General features: G+C 41.0%; 1 protein-coding gene across 7 annotated transcripts in view; it reads right to left on the bottom strand.

Moving 5' to 3' along the window:
• ehbp1 (EH domain binding protein 1) overlaps positions 1-16,549 on the bottom strand; it is a 202,263-nt gene that overhangs the window by 101,513 nt on the left and 84,201 nt on the right. For all 7 annotated transcript variants that reach the window (XM_077582804.1, XM_077582805.1, XM_077582808.1 and 4 more), the window contains 3 exons: positions 7,695-7,873; positions 7,291-7,339; positions 48-746 (listed from right to left, as the gene is read on the bottom strand). In XM_077582804.1, the coding sequence (XP_077438930.1) occupies positions 48-746; positions 7,291-7,339; positions 7,695-7,873 (927 nt within the window). The remainder of the gene's footprint in view (positions 1-47; positions 747-7,290; positions 7,340-7,694; positions 7,874-16,549) is intronic.

Below are 16,549 nucleotides of genomic sequence, written 5' to 3'. Positions count from 1 at the left end.
AACTGGACAAAATCTGTGGGATGAGTCTCCTCTGTGACTGTGCTTACCTGTTTGGTTAGTGCCTCCATATGATTGATGGGTGCGCCGATGTCTGACATGGGCTCCGATTCGGAGTGACGCAGACTGGCCCTCTTCTTCTTGATTAGGTCGGCGTCCCTGTTGTACAAGAAGCCCAGTTTCTGATGAGTGGGCGAGAGGGAGGAGGGATGGCCCGCTGTCGGGGTGGCGGAGGAGCCGTGTTCTCCCACGGCCTGGCTCCTTTTGTGCGGTCTTTCTGCATCTGACTTCTGCGGTAGGTCCGAAAGGTCCAAGGTTTTAGCTTTGAGGAGATTGGAGCCTGACGGTATCAGGTTGGCTGCCGGGACAGGAGGCGAGGGCGGTGGAAATGCCGCTGTTTGCAAGCCAGCCGACGGCGCTACGATGTCAACCTTCACCGGGACTTTTGTGGTGTTGGAGCCGTTGGATTTGGTGTCGTCGATGGACTGTGGCTGCACATCATTGAGCTCGGCATAGAACTTGTCCTGGCCAATGGAGGCGTTGGTGTCGGTCTCAAAGTCGCCCACCTTGTAGGTGCTGCGACTGCTATTGGCCTCGATCTGCACCACATTGAGCTCTTCGCCCGAGAAGTGCGCCCGGATTTGGTAGAGGTAGGTCATCACCGTCAGCTTGTCAGGGATGGCCAGCAGCACCATGTCCGCCGGCTCCAGAAGGCGCGAAATGCCCAGGCTGGCAAACCCGTCATACCCCTGGTGACCAAAAAACATATGGGAAAAGTGTTGATTGAGAGACAATCATCACAAGTTATGTTACTAGAGAACTGAAGTACCATTTTAAGTACCATTTCCAGGACAATTTTCAGTATTGAATAACCTTTTCAGGGCACCCTCCCAGACTACGAAAAGCAACCATTTAATCAGGAGTCATTCACAAACCAAACTGCACTGCTTGGTGGAAAAGTACCTACTGTATATGTGTATGAGAAATGCAAAGTGGGGGTTCAATGTTGCATTTTATGCACACTCTGGGGTTGTGCAAGAGAGACACCTTTTCGCAGGACTGCTGACAGGTCACGTCAGGGATGGTTGTTGCAGATAAGAGACCAAGATACCCCGAGACAGAGCGTTTAATCCCACTGTGTGTGTGTGTGTATGTGTGTGTGTGTGTCTTTATCAATCCACCACATCAGCCTGCCCATGCTCGCCATCACGCGTGTAATTGGTCTGATTAGGGTGAGATGAGAAATACAGGTTTGAATATCAAGCACAATACACACACACATTGAGGAGCCAATCACCTACCCTCACATTAGCAGATAGACAGAGACACAGAGAGACGGGATGAAAACCATTATCGCAGCCAATGACGGGTAAATAAATAGATTAGTAGCGCGCACACCCACACACCATCTCCATTCCAACACAACAGCACATGTATCTCGGCTTGTATCTGGCCTGCTTGATAGTGTTGATCTCATTCCAACCTGTTAAAGGCCTCCTTTGTCTCATTGCCTAACCTATCAAACCTTTTTCCCTGTCTTCAAATCTCACTGAAAATATACTTCTGTTTAGTTTTTCCAACTCTACAGCCGCATCGTTATAGAAATGTTTAGTTCTTGAACCCTTAGAACGTACTACCACCCTAGCAAGGTCTTTGAGGCAAGGTAAATTACTTCAGATCAGTTGCAATGCAATGCTTAATTGCAACCTAAAGATTGGATGACTTTTACTTCCTGGAACTAAAAGATTCCAGTCAGATATGTTAAGCGGGTAAGACCATATCCTAAAGGTTTCTGGACCTCCTGAACTTTGTACAGTCATCATTTTCCATTCAGACCAGGTCAATCACTTTAGATTGGTCGAAAAATGTAACCAATAGATCCAGGAGATTTTAATTCTTGCTACTACCTGTGCTTCATGGAACTAAAGGGGTCCATGTTGAGTGGCGCAAAACCAATCCCAAAGGTTTCTGGATCTCCTGAAAGTACTACATACCTAGCAGGGTCTTCTTTCAGCGCAGGTAAATTACCTCACATTGTGCAGTTGAAAGATCATGAAGCTTTAAGATCTTGGTAACTTCAAGAAACTGAAACGTTACAGATATTTTTAGCTGGTAGACCCCACCTATAGCATTTCTGGACCTCTCAAAAGTACTACTCCACTAGCAGGGATCAGCCTCAATAAATTACCCAAGAAATGAATTTAGACAATATTTCAAGTACTCGTCTCAAAGGTACAAGCACAGGGTAAGGTTACTGCAGTAAAAAATAGCTGTAGTACATAACCTCATTTCTGTCCAAGGCAAGGTTATTTCAGTTAACTAAAACTAACGAAAAAACTAAAACTAAAATTCAAAAAACAATTTCGTTAACGAAATAAAATAAAAATGAAAAAAAAACTAACTGAAACTACAATTTTATTTTTACAAAACGAACTAAAACTAATTATAATTATAGTAAAAAAGCCCTTCGTTTTAGTCCTTGGTAATTAATTTAATGCATGAGCCTTTGGGGATGATTTTAAATGTGATTTTAAGTAATTTATTTGGATATTAAGCAGAATAAGGACGTTTGAAAGTGTGTCACACAAAAGTGACGTCATCTAGCAACAGCCAATAGAAAACTACCTTCAGATGACGTTGCTCCCATGGTGTTTTTTAAATAATGCACCAAAGTAATACACTTTTTTTTAAAACTAAAACTAATACTGAAACTAACTAAAACTTAAGCATTTATGAAATAACTAAAACTAATAAAAACTAACAGAACCACCTTGAAAACTAATTAAAACCAACTAAATTTAAAAACCAAAAGTCAAAACGAAATCAAAACTAACTAAAATGAAAAATTCCAAAACAAGAATAACCCTGGTCCAAGGTGGTCAAAATTCTGTGCTATATGTTAGCAGAGAAAATGTTAGCAATTCATCAAATTTCATTAGATATCTACCTTAGCGTTTGATCAATTCTCATGCATGTTTATAGGTCATACATGAGCCTCCAAGTGCATTTAACACAGACGTTTCTCCATTTCCGAGCAATTATAACATCTTTTGTCAACAGTCTTTTTTTTCCCGCATTGCACCATTGCTGATATTGAGGTGAACAATGGCCATGGAACATCTAAACTCAAAAGTGTGTGAAGAGAGAACAGAGAGACTAGTTTGTGTGAGTGTGAAAGGTGTGAAAGGAGATGGTGAAAAGAAAGAAAATGAATATGGGGGAACCAGTGGCCCTGATTGGGTTTCTAACATGCATTGAAGGCAGCAAAGCGTGCTGCCATTGTTCCCATTGGCACTGAAAAGGAGTGACAACTTTGAAAAAGTATGGAAGAGAAATGGCAAGTGAGGGGAAAGTGAGAATGTGAGAGGTGCACGAGCACGAAGGGTTTTTTGGTTTCAGCCTCTGACGAACACCACGGTCCTTTTGACCTCTGCGTCATGTTTTATTCTTTGCAGAGCTTCTCTCGTATCAACCGCTGAGGACCATTTGTGAGAAGGAAAAAAAACGACTTCATTTTCACTCTATAGCCCCTTACACACACTGGCCATCTCAGCTATTTTGCTGGTTCGCTGCATCGCCGCACATGTAATTATCTTAATGAGGCAAGCCGCATCAACTGTGTAAATGTCCCAGTTCTGTTTAACTGTGGACTTCAACCTTTTTTCCATCAGGAGTGTTGACGCATATTCATGATCGTATAACAAAAGTTTGATTCCTCTTTCCAGAAACATGCCAAGGATTTAGCGTAAACTGTACTATGCATCGGAGTGATGTGACAGCTATAGAGCTTAGTGCTGAACTGCAGTTAGGGACAGAAAAACTTATTGTCAGGTGGCAATTTTGCAAAACTGTTTCAATAGATTGGCAAGCGATGGCAAGTGAATGTGCTTAAAATGCTGAAACGGTTTTCTTGGTTTGGTCACGTGGCACTCACGATGTAATTCTTATTTAGAATGTTCTGGTTTACTGATAAATTGATTTTGGAAAAAAAAGCTCAGGAAATGCACATGTACATGCACATGTACATGCACATGCGGCGTACACACGCCATACCTTCAACTAACACCTAGCTAAACTTAGATCCCTTCAATATAGCTCGTCTTTCAGTTGTGATGCATGACTTCAACATACCTGATGCCAATTACTATACAGTACTATCCAATTTATACAGGGCTTGAGCAGCATTTTTGTGCCCTTTCGGAGTTTGAAGACCATAAGTGTCCACAATAAGGGCATCTATTTCGTGGATGCTCCTCTACCTGATCTACTGATACGAGCGTGTTATGAAGCTTTTTCCATATGACAACGAGGGCAAAAAGGACAACTATCACAGCTTGCTCCCTTTCCATTAACCTGCCGACAATGCTTTGGGACTAAATGTCAGTGTTGCCTGCCCCGGGCCGCTGTTCCCTGCACCCTTCCCCTTTGGTGACTGACAGCTATCTATCGCTGTCATTCCATCAACAACCACCCCCCCCCCCCCCCCAGCGCTTGGTACTACGTTATCAGATGGCCCGCCAAATGACTTCTCCTTGGCCCGGTTGCCTTCTCTCCGCACACTCAAAAAGATTCAATACATAGAAACCCACTAAAAATCAGACATGACAATCATTGAGGCATATGCACAGATAACACATCTTCTTAAATATTTACTTCTCTGTTTTCTCCCCTGCAGTAAACTAGCCCCAGATATTGATTGTCCTTATCTGTCATAATTCAGCACAGTCTGAGCTCATTGCAATCACTGCACACAGACGGATGCTGAAAGGAGGCGGGTGAGGGGGGCACGTCTATCAACGAGCTGTGAAAAGGAGCAGATAGGTGTGCTTGCATTCAATACATCTCCAATAATAACAGCAACTCTTCTGCGGTGCATTTGGCGACCCTTAAACCATTTCATTACATTCCTTTTCTTCTTCTTTGTTCCTCCTTTTTACCTCTGCCAAATTAGACTGTTCAGTCTGACGCAAACTGACATGGATGATGCTGAACGTTCGTTGCTAGAAAAGATGTAGAATGAGTCAAAGAAAGCTAAAAACGTTTTTTATTGGTGGAGTTTTGTACTGCAAGATGCCAGGTGGATTGGTCAATACAATATTGAAATGGATGATGCTCAAGCTCGATGTTTATAGCAAACAGGATGATGAATAAAAAAGGCATAGCATGGGACAAAACACCCAGTGAGAAGTGAGGAAAAGGATACTTGTCAATCAGAAGGAAGTCAGGAAGTGGCTCCTCTCATCACTATCTTACAGTATACTCCCACAAGTAAACAAGTAATGAAGGCTGGTATAGGATGGCCACTTGGATGACATCTAAGCACTCAGACACCACGCTACAACAGCTTCACCGGTGCGGCTATTCACCGGCTATCGCCTTCAACAGCATATTCCCAAATTACTTATATCTAATTTTCTTGGGGTCTATTTGAGGGGGCACCTGCAGCGGAGAAGAGAGGAGGGTGAGGGGGTAGTGTGCAGATATGGGATTGGCTCTACGGCTGTGGTTATTGTCAACAGGCTAGCATTCATGCCTAACAGGGCCACCAGAGGTTATCGCCTAGCCAGAGTGTGTATGAGGAGAAGGAAATCAAGCTGCGGGAAGGCAACGCGTATCGCTTGCTGTAGCCCTCGGGGCCGGAGAGGGGACGGCTGTGTGTCTGTGTGCGCGAGTGCAGTTGTAGTAGCACAGGGCAAGTGTGCATTTGTGTGTATAGTAAAAGAAAGGTGAATGTACGCACACAAAAAGAGCCAAGGGGAACATGGTGATGCCAGTGAGTCTGCAACTCAAAATGTGAAAGCAGAGATACGGTGAGGAGGAAAACATTGTGCATGTGTGTGTAGTGTTGCAAGAGGAAGAAAAAGGTCCTGCAGAATCTAAGAAAGTCAAGCACAAGTGAAAACTTGTTTGAATACCAATACAATATCTCCCCCCACCGCCCCAATACTTTTTATATTAAGTGTTCCAATGTCAACCTTTGTGCACATACGGTACCTAGTAGAGCTCTCGGACTCACACAAAAAATCTCCACTCACCATTCAGGTTGACTTCAGCGAGTGGCATTCAAATCAATTCACATCTTGCGGTTTCATGACCAAAAACAATAACAACAACAACAAAAACACATCTTAGTACAAGACGAAAAATGTAATTTGATTGAAATTGTAAATAGAGAGGCCTTATATACCACTGTATCTAAATCATAAAGTGGGTTCTGAAAGAGTTTTACAAAGCCTCACATTCACTTATTTGGAAACTTAAAAATATTGAACTGGAACGTACAGCAAAAAGTTCTACTTTTTACTTTAAAGCTGCAATATGGAACTCTTTCCCCAAAAAATAACTTTACAGTAAGCTTTTTATTTGACCATTTATGACTGAAATGTCTTCTAATTAGTAGATTAACACCTTAGCTGTTCACAACGGGTACTCTTGCAACCCTCTAGGCCAATAGTTTTCAGACTAGAATCGGGTTAGAATGCGGATGTGACGTAATGTGCGTAGTGTGTATGAGAAGAACGGTATGTGCGGTTTCATTTTTCGTCAGCAGGTGGCAGTAGCGATTCAAAATGCAATATTCTACGTTCAGTAGCTTTAAAATAGGTTTATTCAACCAGTATCTCACACCACGTTGTGACCAAGGGTAGAATCCAAGTCTATTCGTGTTGTACAAAATAAATCCTTTGCACCTCTGGACATCAGCAGAATCCCATAGCTAAGCTAACTAGCTGAGGAAACATTCTCTCTGGGGCAAACTTTAAAAAAAAAAAAACGTACCTTTACCTACAGTATATATTTTTTAATATATATAATTTAATATTGCTAAAGCACTTCTGGATGGATGCAAACTGCATTTCATTGTTGTGGATTTGTGACAGTTCAATGACAATAAGTTGAATTCTATTCTATTCTATTGAACTTTTAAGGAAAATACATTTGTATTTAATGTATTTGTACTGTATCAAACATTGATTTAATTTCATTTTAATTAAATTGCACGTTATCATGCTTTTTGTTGTGCCTTTTTCCCCCAATCAAGACACTCCACTTATGACCCATCGTCGTCCTCTCAGTGGGCAGTGGTCTTAAGACACCATCCCGCCTGCACCAGATGAAAGCGTTTTCACATCCATTTACAACAGCAGGGGGGTGGTGGCTCTAATGAAAACTACCGTAACACACACAATGTATTGAGGGATTAATGGCTGATGCGGAAATAAGGCCAATCGGGGATGTGACAATAAGGGAGCTAAGCGACGTGAAGGTCCCAAGTGGCAGTGGGTGGTTGCCTACCTTTTTGTTGTTTTCTTTAATATCCTGAGGATTGAGCAACTTGTAGTCTCTGGAAAAATAGCAGAAGGGGAGAATTACTGTATTTGAGTAGGATATAGTAAATATATATATAAATTCGAGTGGGAAATATATAAAAATAACAACGAGGGTGACGTACATATGAAAAAGGTTTGCAGAATGGAGGAAATGTATGAAATGTACAACCTTTCACATCTAAACTGCAACTGAATGGTGCTTGTGCAAAGTCTTAACTGGCTTATAATCGATTTGCTTGCAAAACATTAAGGTACAACATACAATAAAAACTGTGAGAAAAATATAGCAGGTGGGTGAACTCTTCCCGCAACCCATATAAAGACACACTCCTAAGTGTACAAAGTGTGTTTTTGTGTGTATGACCCTACATGGCATCGGGCCTGAAGTGATGCAGCAGTGCGCAGAAGGCTAGGCCGTTCCTCCAGGACGTGGTAAAATTGGTGATCTTCACGCCACGGTAGTTGCGCGTTACCTCACGGCACCAGGCCAGCAGCGATTGGCTGGCGTTGGGCTTCCCACCCAGGACCGGGCTCGGGATCGGGCTAGGCTGAAAATGAGAGACAAGACAAAAAAATTAATACCTCCCTCAAATAGACACCTTCATCATCCATACATATTTAATAGTGCTAATAGAGAAAGCATATACCCCTGCTAACTTTGGGGAAAAAAACTGGCTACATCCTGGACTGGTCGCCATCCAAATGCAAGGAGTGAGTAGTTTTAATTTATTTTAGTGAAATTTTACAGCCCCTGAAGTTATTTCACATGTTTTATGAGTTAGCAAGTTTTGCCTAGTAAAATATTGTATGTATAATGGTCCCATTACCTCCTCTCTAGTAGATGCAGTCACCATCTGCAGTTGAGTAATTATCAGACTGTTCAGCTCCTCCTCTTCAATTAGTTGCAATGAGCAGAGCGTCATAGACGTTTGTTCAGAGAGGCATGCAAGCGTGGATAATGTACAACATCATATTAGCTCCTCTTCTTATTAAGTCTTATCGTGGCGCAAAAGCTTGTTTTTGTAGACAGCAGTTAATTTAATTTTACACAGATAGGGCGGTTAGGTGTTAAAATGTTACTTAAAACATTGCATACATGGAAAATAGCGGTTTTATAACATCAGCAGTTTAGTTAGATTCCTATATAAGATAAGTGCTATGCTATTAGTAGAACTTCATTGGAACATTTTGGACTGTTTGTGTTATAACTTTCGAAAAAAGGGTTTAGGATGTTAGCTAAAGATGCAGAGATTTTACTGGAGGTTAACACAGTGAGTTTAGATAGACAGTGAAATGGCAGTTGAGTGGGAAAAAAACTAGTGGTGGCCACCTGACGCCCTCTGTTGGCCTCTGCCTGCGACTGCAAGTGCAGTGTGTGCAGCAGACATTATAAATATCTTATTTGGGAGTTTATATAGGTTTAGCTTTAACAACAAGACGCACAAATGGCATCTTGAAAAGAAGTCCTCCATTTTAGAAGTGCAAACATGACATACTACACACTCCCTAGTAAGCCGAGAGGCTTATTTAGGAGTTGATGTACTGTAGATACTGTATTTGTATTAGTCAAATCTACAATTATTATTAAAACATATGATAAAGAAAATACTGTATATATGAACTCACTTTGCACACTGAAATGGAAGCTTGAATGGATTTCCTCAATTTTAGAGTTGAAATTGCAAACACTACCTGGATGCAGTCAATTCCTGACTTTTGTACCATTGTGTGTGCGTGTGTGTATTTGACCGTGAGTAGTAAAGGCCCCTTTGGGTATCTTAGTGCAAGGAGAGACCGTTGTAGCAGCCTGAGGCAGGACACTTGACATTTCCGGCTCATCTTTAAAAGAGGGCCTTAACCTTTTCCCCCAGTACCTTCAACACAAAGTCATCCCAAATAAATAATAACAAAACAACAAGCAGAGAATAACATGAATATCAAGTCTATACTGTAGAGGTGAAAGGGATGTAGTTACAGAAAATGCGTCACTGAGGAACAGCACACAGTAATGACACAAAAGCACATATCTGGTTGAGTGAACTGCATTGTGTGTGTGTGTGTGTGTGTGTGTGTGTGTGTGTGTGTGTGTGTGTGTGTGTGTGTGTGTGTGTGCGTCATTAGGTAGGTAGGTAGGTGTGTGTAACGGTCTTCCTTCAGGCCTTCCCCCGTCCCGCTCTTTCAAGTGATGGTGAAAAAGTAGCCGTCTAATTGGAGCACTCTAATTACCTGGGATTAGACACCAGGTGCTATTAAAGCAATTAGACGCACAGGCGCACACCCCACGCCCTTGCCAGCAGAAAACACTATTTTTTTTTTTCTTTTTTCAGAAAACACTTAAAACACACACACATGGTGGGAAAACGTTAAATAAAAACAGCAGCCAGCATGACAGGCTCACTCACTGAATTAACATGAATATCAAAAACAATGTGTCCATTTAAACGTAACATTTTTGTCAGTGAACCCCCATTAACCAGAGGGGTGTGTTCCAGAACAACCCACAACAGTTTCACGTGATGTCACGCACTGTCATGATGGAGCTTTACGTATTGTTTTGTTCTGGCGTTTAATAAGTGCTTGAATAAAGAAGCTTTCCGATTTCAGCCCTCCACATGGCAAACAAACAAATACTGATCACATAATCGCAAATTTTCTAAAAAGTGAAAGCCAAAATGTAAAGATGGAGACAACACATACATAAAAACCTGAAAAATAAATAAAATTTGTTGTACGTTTGATGACTTAAGTCAATCACTTCTTTGCGACTTAGTTCTTATTTGGCTTGTCTAAAAGAACGAATATAATTTGCTGTTTTTCGGGAATTACTTTTTGCGCCTTTTGCATTTGCTGCACTGCTGTAAGACCATGTTGAAGTTCATTTAGTTTGTCGTATGTTTTATGAATTAAGTTATTTGTTTCTTAGCGAATAAATTATCATTGCTTGGCTTGTCTAAAACACAAAATTATGGTTTTCAGTGCTACTTTTCCCACCTTTTGAGTAGTTTGCACTTGCTTAACCAAGACCACACTAATGTGCTGTACATTAAGGTTGTCATATGTTTTATAAATTCAATAATCTGTTTCTTCATTACTCAGTTCTTATTGTTTAGTTTGTCTAAAAAAATATTTATAGCTTTGAAAGCTAATTTTTCCACCTTTGCAATAGTTCGCTCCTGCTGTATGGCTTTAAGACCAAACCAGTTTATCATACATTTTAGGAATTTGAGTTACCTTTGCAACCTAGCTCTTATTAAAGGTACATTGTGCCGTTTAAAAAGGTAATATTAAAGCACACTCCACAGTTTCTTTGGGAAGGGAAGGGGTGGAGTGAAGTGGCGGAGGATGATGTCATGCGCATCCCCGCGGAGTAGCGGACACGTGGCGTGCACTTAAGTCCGTGCATGTACTCACACGCGCACCATGAACGTGCCTGACACAGGTGCCGCAGTTACACATTGGGACAGAGGTGGCAGTAGCGAGTAAAAAAGTGACTAACTGCACAAAGATCTTTTAAATAAATAAATGAATAAATAAACCGGTTCTGAGAGATACTTTTAGCGCCTGTTGAGTGGTTTGCACTTGCTGCACGGCTGTGAAGACTGGATCGCTGCGTAAAACACTGATGTTATTCTTTCAAATGAGAATTTCGAATGGTTCAATTACATGTGGCCCCGATAAAGTGTTTACAAATACAAAAAATATTATAAGAAATAGCATATCTGCTTGGACAGGAACAGCCCACATTTCATTAAGAGTGCATGAGGAGTCAAAATTCATGTTGATTTACAGTTTGCCTGAAGGAAGGTGTGCACATGTGTCTTTTATCCGTGTGTGTATTTGTGTGTGCATGTTGTTTTAACACACACACGGGCACGCACACACACACACAAACATAGATAGCTGGGCTGCAGGGTAAGATTAGCGGCGAACATTGCTTCGGCCCGCAAACATTCCACATTAAAAGAGGGGGAAAAAAGAAGAAAAAGATTCATTAGTATCAGTTCCACATAACCTCCCCTCTGCCGCTATTAAACGTTAGGCTAACAGGCTGGGCAAGAAAATACAAGGCGGCCGACAAGAGAATCTATTATTGCCCGTGCTGCTGTGTCAACAACATACACCTAATGGGGCAAGGAGAGAAGAAATTGGAAGCCGAGAAACAGTGGGTGGCGAGAAGGAGGGTTAAGATCCCAACAATACCTGAATGACAAGATAGGACGAAACCTGTGAATGCTGTTAAGACTTAAGCTCGGACAGCACTGAAGGAAGGAAAGGTTTGACTTTTTCTTTGGCTTTACGTGACGAAAAATGTAACGTTGGAGCGACATTGCAAGACGTCAGATTCAGCGACTATCAAAGGAAGGCAATCTCTTGCTATTTCTTTGTTTTCTTTCACAGTGAATATGATGGCAGTGAGGAGAAAAGGACTCTTTCCGATCTTGCAGGCTTGAAAGCGGCGTCAGAGTGTCAGATTTGAGGTGTCGAATCTGCCACTCTTTAAAAACTTGTAATCCGCTGAAAAGGCACACAATTGCCCAGCACACACGCATTTGCTATAGATGACAACACTACTGTACATACATGCACTGTCAAGCTATACCACGTGCATAGGGTATGCGGCAAACAAAACAATACTGAAATAATGCAATGATTGTACCTATTTTCTATAGCGTGTTAGTTTAAGTTACTCACTCAGTTGGAATGTAATACTACTCTCTCTGTGACTTCAGTTTCTACTTAACCGCCACATTACAATAGAGTATGACTGTACAAGTGTTGGCTGTTTTTCGGTTGATGCATCAATGGATGAAATAAATATGAATCATTACTCAATCAATCGTGACTGGTGTTAAAATGTTGAAGGACTGAATAAACATTATTTGTTCTCAGTGTATGTCCTGGTGACTTAATCTATACATTTATAATACTAAAAATATATATATTTTGTTTTTGGTGGGAGTCGACCCCTCTTTTTTTTTTTCTATAGAAAACACTTGTAATTGGAGGTTTATCCCCATTTTTCCCCCCCCAAAATTTGGGTATAATTTCCCCCCCAATGCATTTATAATGGCTATCAATTTTACATGTTTTTTCACTATTTACGGGCCTCTCCGGTCCCTATCCTCAACAAATAGCAGGGGTCCACTGTATGGGTAAATCGAGTTACAAACTTGGTCATGGACATATTAAACTCTCCTAAGTCAAGGTACCACTGTATTATATTCAGGCTTTGGGAGTAACGAAATACTGTACATGCACAGCCGTAACATAATCAGATTACAATTTTTTTTTTAAACTGTATTCCCTTACAGTTACAGGACAAAACCTGTAATCAGATTACAGGTACATTTTTTTTTTTAAATGATTACTTCGAGGGATTACAATTTCTATAATGAGAGCGAGGGCAAGAGAGAGCGAGGGTGAGTGAGTGAGTGAGTGAGTGAGTGAGTGAGAGAGAGAGAGAAAGAGAGTGAGAGAAAGAGAGTGAGAGAAAGAGAGAGAGAGAGAGAAAGAGAGTGAGAGAAAGAGAGAGACAGAGACAGAGAGTGACAGAGCAAAAGCGCGCGGGCGTTGCTACATGTCGGGGAGGTGGAGACGGACGAACTGACTAGTCGTGTCCTCCACACGTGGGCAGTTTGAAAAAGCTTCACGGACGGCAGGAGGGAATGGCAACCCGTATTTACTGGAACTTTCTGAAGGAGCGAAAGTTTGAGCTGAGAGTCCAGGCTGAGAGGCATGCTATGCACTGTAGCTTCGTGCTAGCTAGCCCACTAGCCTACAACCATAATGTGAGTTACACCTATCAAACAAATCTTCCTCCCACCATTTCACTATTTAAACATCATACACAACATATACACGGCTAAACTTGTGACTGGGATCAAAGTTCATTTTGCAGTTGATGTTACGCATTGTCATCCTCATTGGATGACTCTGTCTGTCTGTGAAGTGTGGTTGTTTCCAGTGACAGTTCGAAAATAGCATATGGCCTTCAACCATCCAACCAACCAACCAACCATAGATATGGATTGATATATAGATAGATAGGTATAGATCGGGATTAATCTAAATTGTTAGAGGGTGTCTATGTAGATGGTTATCCGTTAAGTTCTTAATTGAAATAATGACAATAAATCACACATAAAGAAACTGTTGTTTGTCTGCAATGCCAATGACCATCAAAACGTTTTGACATTTGTCTATGAAGAATCATTTATGAACAAATGTACATGAATAAAAACGATTATGTAAAATGTACCTGACATTTTTTGTTTTGAAAGGCAACAAAACTACTTTTTTTAAATATAAAATAGATAAATAAATGAACAAAGGGGCACTTTGGGCATTAGTGCCAAAAGGGCATGTGCCCTGGCACTCATAGGTGCCCCCCGCCCCCACACACACACACTGCACATGCCTGCTCAATTTTCGCGCATGTCAAAGCCACGTTCCCATTGGGATGCTGCTAAATCATTTCAGCCCCCTAAAAAACATCATATTTTTAATGTGTTTAAAGCAAAACAACAATGTATATGTATAAAACATTTACAGATATTTTAAATAGAATGTGGATAAATAAACTGGTTTTATAAAGTGTAACTACTGTATGTAAGGTAGTATCTAGGTGTTGCAAGTGATCTTTTAAGGGGCGTGGCCTAGTTCGTGCTCATGCTGCGTGAGCATCTTGGTGTGAGATATGGCAGCTCTTTGCGAGACATCCCATTTTATATTTGTGTGCATGACTGTATATGGCGTGCAATAAAACAACTGAAAGTGTATCCGAATATCTGAAGCTCACTCATAATTAAACACTTGTAAACACAAAGCCTTAGAGAAACCTATCAATGACAACGTTTGAAAACATGCAATATCAATGAGACTTGGTTCCCAATAACACATGCATGTAATTTTCTACTGATGATTTAATTTCACATAAGAATATGATTAACTATTTAAATTAACAAAACATGCAATGAATCTTATACACTAACAATTTTTCAACCGAGTGTCACAGACTTAGGAAAAAGAATCCAAAGCTCTTCTTCAGCATCATCAAAGAAGCTTTGGAGAAGGAGGAGTGATCTCTCATAAATATATACAGAGCCATTAATCTCCTTTAACAGACGTCTTCAACAAACAAATTAAGACATGGGATGGATTCACAGATCGGCCATGTTGATAACTGCGTTCATCATTTAATCTGAGCACAGGTGGGCAAAACTCATTAATGAGGTCACTTAAGGAATTACGTTGCACAGGTAAAGACACGCTAAAGTAAGTGTGCAACCCCTCCACAGGCTAGCTCGCTCGCGCGCACACACGCACACACGCGCGACCACTGTCCAGTGCGGAGTGGGCTTCACAACGATGATAGAGTCCGATAATGAGCCCAATTATAATGAACATAATTACAAAGTCACCTCTGACTACTAATCAGAATACCCACAAACATGCATGCAAGTGCACACCATGAAAAGAAAACAAAGACCTCACATTTCAAAAGATTTGTTGACTAACTCAACTCAACTTTGTATGTGATGGTTGTTTTTTAAAAAAAGTGCTCTATAAATAACGTTAAGTTGTTTATATCACGCTTTAACATCAGCTGCAGCTGTAAAAGAACTAACAAATTAATTGTATTATTGACCTACTAGGGCATTATAGATAGCACAACATGTCAACAGTTATAGTAATGCTGATAAACATATGTAACCTTTGATGCTAGATGAAAAACAATGAAGAATCTCTCTGTGGACTGTGCTTCTCATACCTTTGCAATTTTAACTCTTACCAATAGTTTAACTTGACCATGTGTCTTCATTTATCGAGACGCTCACATTGTATGTTTAATCTTTTGGATGTCAAAATTAATCAGACTTGAAATGCTAATGCTGAATAATAAATAACACTAAAAACAAGCTCCTCTGTCTGTCTTCATTAGTTAGTCCATTAAAGTCCATTGGATGTGGATTGACCAAAAAAATGGATTCCAAATGTTAACTCTTTTACTGCCAAAAACGTTAAATGATGTTTAGTAAAAACCTACCGAGGAGCGCCAAAGACGTTAAAAGACGTTCACCAAGTTATTTTTGTTTTGTTTTTGGAAACGGGTGGAGGAAAGCCTTGGCCAGCTGTGCTGAAAGTATCAAGCAGATCTAGTTAGTATAATGCCTATTTTTGGCCCCTAGATGGCAGCGATGACTCTCTTTGGACAAGATTGGGTAGGCGTCAGTAGAAGACGTGAGGCGGAGCTCGAGTGTTGAGGGGACAATGGCTGAGGAAGCCATAATGGCGACCGGTTGCAAGCAGCTCACGCTTGAGCATTTTTTTCAAAGATGAAAAGCATCGACCAATGCTAAAGAGCACATTGATGACGACGATGATGATGATGGTGACTCCGAGGTTGACGCCGAAGTTGGAAGCGTTGACGCGGCGGCTATGATCACGTCATAAAGCCTCACCGGCTAGCGATGCTAACGCCGGAAAACGCGGAGCACAACCGAGCACGCTCAGGCGGACGTTCAAAGAGTGCCCCGAGTCCAATGCATATTCATCGGAGGAGTGGGTACAGTCTGATCACGGAGAAGACACTGGTTATGGACTACGATGCCACCATGAATGGAGCGGATAAGATGGATCAACCACCCGGTATAGGAACTGAAGGACATGAGGAAGCCAGACGTAACACCACCGTAACGTCACCGTATCATGATCCTGAGAATAGACTTGATGGCAACATGGCCAAACACACACTGCAGTATATACTTGCTATTCCCCGGAAAAAAAAGCCAGCAAAAAAGTGTAGCGTCTGCAATCGCAGTGAAACTAATCTGTTGTGCAAATCCTGCTGCGTCCACTTGCACGCAGGGGAGTGTTACAAAAAGAAAAACTGTATTTGAAACATCCACACAATTGTAAATAGTACCACGGTTGCACACATTTGTAAATAGTTTGCCAAATTGTTTTGTCAAATTGTTACACTGTTGAATGTAAATAAACGTATTTTGCTATCATAAAACACTTTTTCATTGTTGGTGGTAGTGTTTTACAGAAGTAAAACACTGTTTAGGTGTTTGTGGCATCATTCATGGAAAAAAAAAAGGTCTCAAATTCACTAGAGTGCATGAAATATCGTTTCACAAAAAGCGTTGATTTCTCCGTTTTTTGTTTCAAAACAGAGCATTTGGGTGAAACTAACCATTTTCTATTGTTGATTACTGAAA

The sequence above is a fragment of the Vanacampus margaritifer genome, chromosome 12 (genome assembly GCF_051991255.1).
Source record: "Vanacampus margaritifer isolate UIUO_Vmar chromosome 12, RoL_Vmar_1.0, whole genome shotgun sequence".
NCBI lineage: Eukaryota > Metazoa > Chordata > Actinopteri > Syngnathiformes > Syngnathidae > Vanacampus > Vanacampus margaritifer.
The sequence above is the reverse complement of the archived record's forward strand: the minus strand, read 5'-3'. Positions and strand labels throughout refer to the sequence as shown.